General features: G+C 43.9%; 1 protein-coding gene across 1 annotated transcript; it reads left to right on the forward strand.

Annotated features, from left to right (window-relative positions):
- Positions 1–8,895: 8,895 nt before the first annotated feature.
- LOC147663535 (uncharacterized) lies at positions 8,896–10,764 on the forward strand. Its single transcript, XM_086950379.1, has one exon. The coding sequence runs from the start codon at positions 8,896–8,898 to the stop codon at positions 10,762–10,764; it is 1,869 nt and encodes a 622-aa protein (XP_086806505.1).
- The last annotated feature ends 257 nt before the right edge of the window (positions 10,765–11,021 follow it).

Below are 11,021 nucleotides of genomic sequence, written 5' to 3' on the forward strand. Positions count from 1 at the left end.
CAAATAGTAACTAGTAAATCCAGTATTTGTAAAGAGCACAGCTACCCGGAGGCATCCCGGCGCTGGGGGCCATTGGGAAGATTAAGCGAGCTGCATGCGTCCGATCTGGGGCCATTGAGTAGGGGTTAGGCAGGACGCCTGCAGCGACTAGAGCGCTTCCCAGAGGGAGAGTGTGGCCGAACAAAATGGCCACCCGGGCAGGAACAGCCCCGCAAAGTACAAGTGCAGGAAAAAAATGAGTATAACACACTCAGTAAAGCAGAAAAATAATGCAACAGCAAGCAACAAAACTATAAGCATCCCTGAACCTAGAAAGGTAGAAAATGGTTTTGGCAGCCACCGAACATGACTTCCCCGTCTCCCTCCAGGAATTGTGGTAACAAATCTATAGCCCTTTCGCTCAGTCACTCGTGCTTTCCCTCAGAGAAATATATAAGGAATACACAGCGGACCTTGCAGGCAAGTGAAAACAGAGCATTAGTACTTCTTAATACTCTTAAAGACAAAAACCAGGGTGCTTCTGTTTTTATTGTATATACCATCTTAGTTTTTTTTATAGACTGTGCTGTATCTTTTTGACATCCCGGTCTGCAGCGGGACAAGTCTTTCAAGCCCCACATCCAGAGATGTAGGGGCAAATTAGCAGACTAGTTGTTTGGAACCTGGCTATTTTATTTAGCAACGTATGTGTAGTCATCACAAACATTTCTCCTGCTTGGGGATTTTAATTATTGTGGAGAAGATTTTTTAGTTATGGAAGTAGCAAAACTGTTATCAGACTTAAAGACTTGAGGACTCAACAAAAGATTACAGGCCCTACTCACTCGGTGCGCCACAATCTTGGACTTAATGTTCACCACCTCTACTGCACTGACTTGTGAACTCCATGCCTTTGACGTGGACTGACCACTCATTACTCTTCACCACCTCTACTGCACTGACTTGTGAACCCCATGCCTTTGACGTGGACTGACCACTCATTACTCTTCACCACCTCTACTGCACTGACTTGTGAAGCCCATGCCTTTGACGTGGACTGACCACTCATTACTCTTCACCACCTCTACTGCACTGACTTGTGAAGCCCATGCCTTTGACGTGGACTGACCACTCATTAATCTTCACCACCTCTACTGCACTGACTTGTGAAGCCCATGCCTTTGACGTGGACTGACCACTCATTACTCTTCACCACCTCTACTGCACTGACTTGTGAAGCCCATGCCTTTGACGTGGACTGACCTCTCATTACTCTTCACCACCTCTACTGCACTGACTTGTGAAGCCCATGCCTTTGACGTGGACTGACCACTCATTACTCTTCTTTCAGATACCTAAAGCTGGGTTGCCTGAGAAACAAGACCTGAGCAAAAGACTCTCTTGTCAATGGCAGCGCATTACTCCTATCGCTGAAAAATTGGATTTCTCTGTTACCTCGAAGGAACAAGACATAAACAACACTTTAGCAGACTAGTGTAAGGCTTTAAATTCTGCCTTTGATAACATTGCTCCTTTTAGAACGCATTCTAATAATCAACACAGGACTCGCGCCCTTTGGTATCCTACAGAGCTGAGCCCGGAAAAGTCACTATGTAAAAATCTAGAGTGGCATTTAACTACCAACCCTTGCGACACAGACCAGACAACTTTATTGCACTCTTTTTTTAGGTGCTAGATTGTTGGCTACTGTGAGGCATTTCACCAATTGTTCCTTCACGCTGAGTCCTATAACTAATGTCAATCGACTGGGAGATGCGTCTGGTTAACTGAATAAAGTCCAGAAGGCCTTGGGTCCTTTTTGTTAAAAGGTAAGGATGTTCTATGGGATACAGCCATGGATTGTGGTATGCAGGCTGTATTTTATGTACTGCCTTGGTATGCAGAGTATAAAGCTGACAATGCTAAAACTAATCCCCATCCTGGAATAAAAGAAGACACACCTAAAAATAGCTTATTCTAAAAACCCACCTTCCAAAAACAAGATACCAAACAAAAGGAGAATCTTAGGCGCTTCAGGTGATGTCCCTAGTGTCTGATTACTGGTGTTTGTTTAGGTTTACAGGAGTCCAGAGGTTACATAGCAAACCTTGTCTTTACATGCCATGTATATTTCGTTCATTATTGTAGTGTTTATGTAATCCACTCATCGCGTGCCAGAAGGGAGATGTGTGTGGCTAGAGTTGTTTATATAGCGCCAGACTAGATCTGGTCTCTGTCTCCTGCTCCACAGCTTGTACCCGTAAAAGTGCATCAATGTCTCCTTCCCTTGGAAGCAAATGCACCTGTATTCCAGTTAAGGCGTATTTATTCTCATAGAATCAGTTTCAAAATCCACTGTTCCTCAAGTAAAATAAAATTTAGTCTGCCCAATTCAATTTGGGGGTTCTCCCTTCATCAGGGGACGCTCGTGAGGAATCTATGTTGTATGTTGTGTGCGGAAAATAGTGAAATAAGAATTAACCTGCACTGCAATCTAATCCTACATATACATAAATGAATAGTTTACTACATGTCCTGGTAGAGCCGAACCGCATGTCTGCGTTTGTGTTAAACCAGGGTCTTCGCCTTTTCAATAGTGAGAGCTACTTCTGATCTACTGCCTACATCATGTGGCGTAGCTAAGGGTAGATGAATGTCAAGCAACCTAATTGCGCCCCTTGAGCGCCCAGTCTTGCTGCAGTGAGCACATAGCATTTGTAGCACTGGGTTAGGAAAGGTTTACCTGTAGGGCCCCTAAGCCTTTGTAGCACTGTTAGGTTTACCTGCGGGACCCCAAGAATTTATGGTACTGGTAGGAACTGTGTATCTGTGTGGTCCCCAGGGACGCATTATGTTAATTTTATTCTTATTAACGAATCACATTTGAGAGGTGAGTGTTTCACTGATGGTTGTGGTCTCTTTGTCATGCAATACATGGGATGGCATTGTTCTCTCTAGGTGAGTGTGAAGACAGAAGACTTCTATTATCTGGTGAGTTGCCCTCCTGTTCATTGGCTCCTGTCCAGATCCTGGCCCTGGTTTAACAATTCAAGGTTAATTTTCAGTAGTGGCAGTCGCAGTATAAGGACTATGTGCAAGACCTGCTGTAGAGTTTTCGCTGTGCTAGGAAATATACCTGCGCTGATTGCAGTGTCGGATTTATTAAAAATTGCACACAGAGTACCCTTTAGAGGGGTCCTCTAAAATCTACCAACCCTTAGTGTGGTCACCGACTGGCCTGAGCCAGCCTGCTACCACCAGAGTGTGTTCTGTCCTCATGGGGAGAGTGCCTGTGCACTTCGAGGTCGATAACGATGCCTTTCCTGGGTGGAGGTGCTCACACCTCCCCCTGGTCAGGAAGAGCCATCTGTGGCAAGGATTTTCAAAGGCCTGCCGCCTTTGTAATGCGACCCCAGCCTCTCCTGTTAGAGGGAGAAAGCGATCTTCCTGTCCTCACCCCCTTTTAGGCGCAAGGACAGGTGGGAAACCATAGATACAACAGGAGGAATTTCAGTTCTTGGCGACCTAAGGGCACTGCAGCCTTCTCTGCTGGTGAGGATCTGTAGAGAACTATTGTCTTGGTCCCAGTCCTACTGGCCTGTCTGCATCCCTGGGTGATCCAGAACCAAAAGGCAAGTCGTCTTCCAGCCCAGCGACCTCCAGAACCTTGGCTATGTTACTCACTCTATATTCGCAGACTTTGTGTTTTTGGTCTAATCACTCTCACTAATGTGCACCGTATTTTCGGTGTCAACACCATCGATTGAGCACTTGTTCAATAAAAAGAGATTTGCAAAGTACCTGTGTCTTGGCAGGATAAGCAGCGTGCTGGTCATTTATTCAATCGAGTCTGTTGTTGAGCTCTGAGTTCAAGCTGCCCTTTAATGTAAACAGGGTCATTGATTTGGCAGTATCAGTATCTGCAGTTAAATTAGACAAAAATGGGTTCTAATTGCCAACTCCCTGACACCCTGAATGACCTCAACCCAATCGCCATCGCCAAGCGGGCCTAGATCCCTCTCCCACACAGCTCTCCGCGTCCCCAAGGCATCCAGAGAATTGTAGATCAACTTCCTATAGATGGTTGAGATTGCTTTTTCGGTCCGGGATTAGTGAGCAGCAGGTCCTCCAGTAGGGATGCATCAGGCAACTGCCCCCCTTCCCGGATGTGACTTTGCAGAGCGTGGCCACCTGCAAATGCCAGAACTGTTTTTAGTCACCTAATTTATACTTTTGTTGTAGGATCGTGAAGGACACAAGCGCCTGTCCCCTCACACATCGCCCGGCCGCTCTAAGCTAATCAATCCTCATTTTGTGAAGCCCTGCAATCCTCCCACTGCACTTAAGAGATCACCATCATACGGTGGAGTAATTTCAGTCAGCTTACCTTCCCAGCCTAAATACTTGGTAGCCTCTCCACACCTTTACCAATGTTTGAGTATGAATAGGCAGGGTGCCCTCAAGCTTTCTTTGATACATCACCAGGGTGGGATAACCTCTCTTGTCCATGGCCAATCTATCTACCCGGTAAGCAGGATCCTCACAGTCCGCAAAAACCCTGTTGTTGACTGCCACCAGCTGCGTGGCCCAGTAATACTTGTGAAAGCTCCGGACCACCAGTCCACTTTAATAAACTCCCCTCTGTAACTTACTCAGCGTGACGCGCCGCCATCCCACAGCAGGAGCCGAAGTTCTCAGACTACCTTTTGAAAAAAAATGTCTGGTGGGATCTTAAAGGACATTTTTTGCACAATGTACAGGAGACCTTGAAGGGTCATCACTTTAAATGGGGCCACCCGGCCCAGTGAGGAGAGCGGGAGCGCCCGCAAGTGTGGGGCATCCCAGCGAAGACGGTCTAATTTCGGGAGTATGTTCCTGCCTGTGCTCTCTTGTAATGAACACAACCAAATATTTAAAGCCATGTAGTGCCACCCTAACTGTGCACCTAGAGTGCAGCCGCAGGGCCCCTGCCACCAGCAGGAATATTAAGGACTTCTTCCAGTTGATATTATCTCCTGAATAATCTCCAAGTGTGTGAAAAATGTGTAGGATTCGTTCACTCGAGAAGGCTGGCTATGTGTCATATAACAAAACGTCTGAGTAGATGGAGATTCTCACATCCCTCTCCTGATTAACTGGAATACCCCATATGAGAGGTCTTAGTGAACCCAAACATGTGTGAAGAGCATAGGAGACAAGGAACATCCCTGTCGGACGGCAAAGACTCGGTAGACTGTATTATTGAGGCACATGCTCGCTAGAGGGGCCGCATACAAGAGCTTAACAGCAGCGCCCCTGGTTCAGCAAAGGAATCCCCTATTGCATATGGTACTCCATTAAGGTGTCGGAGATTTAAGCGCATTCCCTGGTGTGGCATAAAGCCCGATTGATCAGGATGAACCACTGTTGCAATTACTGTCCGCAGGAAGATCGCCAGGGCGTTCGCAAGGACCTTAGTCTCAATATTAAGCGGGGAGATAGGTCTATAAGACCCACACTCAGTTGCTGGTTCCTCCTTTTTGGGATGACCGCCACCTCAGACGTTCTTTGGTCCTCCGGGAGACACCCTTATTTTCAGGCAGTCTGAATCCTACTGGGCCTCAACAATCACTTTGTCGTAGAGTTTTATTTTCTTCCTTGAACTGTTGGGAGAGTCTTGGCGGGGCGGGAAATCCCTCAGACTAGCTGGTCCTGCTGGATTGCTTTCCGGCCCGCCCTACAGATAACGAGGATGTGTCAGACCTTGCTGTTTCCAGGACAGCCTTGTCCTCCCTTCCCTTTCTTACCAGACAGGCAGGCTTCTAGGCAGACTTCTAGGCTCTTCAGGACAGGTACACAGCTTCTCCATTAAGTAATTCAGCCTGCAGGTGATGTCCCCTCAACTTAGATAGGCTGACATCATCCCTGGTGTCACAGCAGGCACCTGAGTACTTTGTAGAGCACTTTATTCCTTGGTATCAGAGGACTTTGAACTAGGGTATAAAAGAGGGATAGATGGTCCCACTTGCATACACAACTGGCAGGCAGGAGATGCTGTTTACTCTGTGGCACTCTCACATTGCATTTATTCTACGCGCACCAACACCCTAAAAACACACTTGATGTTAGCGCAAAGTCTGGGCACAGGCATAGAAATGGAGCATTACATGGGTGTGTCAGTAGGAAGCCACTACACTGACCATGATGCAAAGATCTCATCAGGCTATTGATCCTTACAACAGGGTCTATTTCCACCACTGCTCTATCTGGTAAACCCATGACAGTCCTCTGCCTTAAATAAGGGCACACTTGGTGTGACCCTCCAGGTCACAGGACCCGTCCAAGACCTCTCATAGTCCCTTGTTAGAAGTTGCACAATACTGGGGTGGCAGCAAAATCTCATGTAATTGTTTTGTGGTAGATTTATCCCAGTAATGTGCAATTACCAGTTTGACGCCATTGACTGTGGAGTTAGTACAAGGAACAGATACTTCTGCCTGTTAAACCGCATGCCATTCATTATTTCATAATGTTTTTGGGCTTTTATTTACCACTTGATTTAAGCAGGTGGTAGATATATGCATGTGGTTGGTTGGGGGGCGATGGGTGAAGCAGGGGAGGGAAGGGTAAAGAAATGTCTAACTAGGGGAAGAATTGTGAGTTTCCCCGAGTTAGTAAAAAAACAGCATAAGTCTTGGCTGCTTCTGCTGCACCCAGAGTCTTGTGCGTCTTTTCAGTCTAATTTTTCTGTCTGGACAAAAATGGTGTCCTGTTTTTCTGCACCCGATAAATCCAGGTGCAGGAAAACCTAACAAAGGATAATCAGGTGGAATAAAATGAACACATGAAAGTACGCCTTAATTTCATTGCCCTCGATTCATACTCTGGACCATAGTTGAGGGATGTGTCTAGGCATAGTCCTCGCAGCACACAATAGATTTGTGTGCGGCAGAGGCCAAAACTCAGGATACCAGATACAAGTAGGTGGTAACTCAGGGCAGGTGAAAAGTGCCTGTTGTCCATGGAGGGGAAATTCCCGCCCCAGAAATCTAGATTAAAAATTAATTAATAGTATCCTTTTTTAAATATCTGTTTGGTGCCAGTGCATATGACTTTAATTTCTGCCTGTGGGATTCAATGTTACAAGTCCTTGGGTGCATGTATCCTTTGTGAGCTTAATAAAATGTTGAATATTCTACAATTCCTCACTCCTACATCCAAGTACTCTCAGGCTACCATTCTACGCTCTGCTCTGTCTGAAGAACAGCTCAACATTTTCAAAATTCTGCAACTCTGCATTGATTTGGCATGTAAATTATATTTTTGGAAATTTTCATGTATTAACTATTTAATTTGAATACTATAGGTGATTGAAATTACCGACGAAGAAAGAAAGATTTAGCACTAAGCAACTGAATGTCAGTGCCATAAGAAGGATTATTTTGAAAAACTGAAGGACATCCAGCCTTCTACGTTTAAGCAATTTCCAAAATCTAGGTGTGGCGAGGAAGTGGGAGCTGAGGAAAGTACCATACTGTAAGTGAAGTCTCTAATTTAGCATTTCATTAACTCAGAGCAAAGCCATATCTGTGCACAGAATAACCTTCATCTAAAGCATCATGTAATTTCAGAGAGGAAGCACACACTGCATAAAAGAAAGTTATAACAAAAGGTTTCTTCTGCAGACCATCAAAGAAAAGAGGCTGAAAGAAGACTCCGAAGCTGACACGTTAACAACCGAAAAATTGGAAAATCACCTTTGTTCAACAACCGTTTTTAACCAGTTACGCAAGTTTGAGACTATCTGCCTCGGGATATAACACCTCGACCCACTCTGCTCCCTCTTGCGAAAACCTTAAAAATTCACCACTTTATTGTGTTCATGACCATCTCAGATTGTTTCCGTTTTATTGGGTACTGTTCTGTAATTCTATGTAAATCGCCTCAACATTATCTGCTGTGCGTGAGTGATATGTAAAACTGTTAAAGATAAAAATGGATTAAATGAGCACAGTTGCGCTATAGGTAATGTAAATACATCCTCGTCTTCAGAACTACAAACTTTAACCTTACACCAAACAAAGAAAGGGTAAAAGGAACAGATGTTCTGCGACTGGTGAGCCACAATAGTACTGTGCATGTTCTAACGCCCTCAGTTACTGCCATTACGTCAGTGCAAAAAGGTACTTATCAGTTTAATTATTAAATATCAGACTAACACCTTATCACTCCATTGTTAAGAACCTATACAAATAGATTTGAGAAAATCTTCAGTCACAAAATAAGTTGCTGCCGGAGAGGCTATAACCAAAAGACTATTATCCGCTACAAACATTTCAGCAGGTGTTACAGGGCTGCTTCCAGACATATTTTGCTCAATTCAAGTGTTAAGAAGATTATACACAATTTCTTTTAGAGATAATTGCTGAACATTATCTAAACAAGCCTGACACTAAAATCGGGTTCCCTCTTACCGTGGCATATAAGCAAGGGAAAACTAATCATAGAGATATTAACTCTAGGTATACACCTTATAAAAACACGGACTGTGAGAACAAACTCAGTGTTCAAAAACTCATCAATGAAGGCAAAATAACCTCATTTGGGAAAAAAGTTACATGTGCCTGTTAAAAAGATATCAGACAGGTAGCTGGATAACTTCTTCTTTATTCACGACCTCCACAGTGCCACCAGGATAGCTTATCAGGACTCCTATAACATCGCTCTCTTCAACTCAGCATGCCCTCACTGTCAACATTCTAAAGCAGCCTTCAGGGACAAGGAACATACCACAGGGGGAGGAAAGGGAGGGGAGTAGTAGGAAGGTACCAAGTGCTGCATAACATTATATGTAAAACAACCCATATAACTACCAGGAAAGTTCCTGGCAAAGTACATCCTTAATATCTGCATATAGTAATATTGTACTGCACATTTATGAACAGGAGAATAAAACAGTGCCAAAAAAGAAACAGCCATAAATCTTATCTCACAGAATTTGACAGAATGCACACTGGGGGAATCCACTCTCAGTGCAAAGTATGCCAAAAAAGTTTCAGGCGTAAATCTTATCTCATTGAACATATGAGAATCCACACTGGGGAAAACCACTCTCCGTGTAAAGTATGCCAAAAAAGCTTCAGGCGTAAATCTTATCTCACTGAGCATATGAGAATCCACACTGGGGAAAAACCTTATCAGTGCTCTGAGTGCCAGAAAAGGTTTAGAGTCAAACCGAGTCTATATGAACATGCATTAACCCACTCTGTGGAAAAACCTTACCAGTGCTCTGAATGCCAAAAAAGTTTCTGCCGTAAATCTAAACTCACTGAACATATGAGATTCCACTCTGGAGAAAAACCTTATCAGTGCTCTGAATGCCAGAAGAGGTTTTGTAACAAACCGAGCCTATCTCAACATGCATTAACTCACTCTGTGGAAAAACCTTACCCGTGCTCAGAATGCCAGAAATGTTTCATTGACAAAAGAGGACTCACTCTACATACAAGGACCCACACTGGGGAAAAATTTTATCAGTGTTCTGAATGCCAGAAATGTTTCAGTGACCAAAGCAGTCTCACGCGGCATATAAGAACCCACACTGGGGAAAAATCTTTTCAGTGCTCTGAATGCCATAATTGTTTCAGTGACCAAAGCAGTCTCACTCAGCATATAAGAACCCACACTGGGTATAAACCTTTTCAGTGCTCTGAATGCCCGAAATGTTTCAGTTACAAAATCAGACTCACTGAACATACAAGAATCCACACTGGGGAAAACCCTTATCAGTGTTCTGAATGCCCAAAACATTTCAGACTTAGATCACTTCTAACTGCACATTTGAGATTCCACACTGGGGAAAAACCTTATCAGTGCTCTGAATGCCCAAAACATTTCAACCGTAAATCACTTCTAACTGCACATTTGAGAATCCACACTGGGGAACAACCTTATCAGTGCTCTGAATGCCCAAAACATTTCAACCGTAAATCACATCTAACTGCACATTTGAGATTCCACACTGGGGAAAAACCTTATCAGTGCTCTGATTGCCAGAAAATGTTTTGTAACAAACAAAGCCTTTCTCGACATGCAATAACCCATTCTGTGGAACAACCATATCAGTGCTCTGAATGCCAGAAATGTTTCAGTGACAAAAGTGGTCTCACTCTACATACAAGGACCCACACTGGGGAAAAACCTTATCAGTGCTCTGAATGCCCAAAACATTTCAGACGTAAATCACATCTAACTGCACATGTGAGATTCCATACTGGGGAAAAACCTTATCAGTGCTCTGAATGCCAGAAATGTTTCAGTGAAAAACGCTTTCTCGCTGTGCATATAAAAACCCACACAGGGGAACCACCTTATCAGTGCTCTGAATGTCAGAAATGTTTCATAAACAGATTCGATCTCGCTAAGCATATAAGAACCCACACTGGGGAAAAACCTTATCAGTGCTCTGAATGCCTGAAATGTTTCAGCCAAACAAGCAATCTCACTCAGCATATTAGAACCCACACTGGGGAAAAACCTTATCAGTGCTCTGAATGCCACAAATGTTTCAGTGGAAAAATCAGTCTCACTCAGCATATAAGAATCCATACTCGGGAAAAACCTTATCAGTGCTCTGAATGCCTGAAATGTTTCAGTGAAAAAGGCAATCTCACTAACCATATAAGAATCCACACTGGAGAAAAGCCTTATCAGTGCTCCGAATGCCAAAAATGTTTCCGCCTTAAATCTAATCTCACGGAGCATGTGAGAATCCACACTAGAGAAAAAAAATTATCAGTGCTCTAAATGTCAGAAAAGATTCAGAGGTAGAGATGATTACAAGCGCCATAAAAAACACACCATCAAAATAATTCAGTGCTCCGATTGCCAGAAAAGCATCAATTTTAAACGCAATCTCACTCTACATGAGCAGACGCACACAGGGGAAAAACATTACCTATGCTGTGAATGCCATAAATTCCTATTTGATTGGCACAGCCTCACTAACCATAAGCGACTCCATACTGATGAAAAACCTTATAAGTGCTCTGAATACCAGAAAA

The sequence above is a fragment of the Lissotriton vulgaris genome, unplaced genomic scaffold, assembly GCF_964263255.1.
Source record: "Lissotriton vulgaris unplaced genomic scaffold, aLisVul1.2 SCAFFOLD_1570, whole genome shotgun sequence".
Classification (NCBI taxonomy): domain Eukaryota; kingdom Metazoa; phylum Chordata; class Amphibia; order Caudata; family Salamandridae; genus Lissotriton; species Lissotriton vulgaris.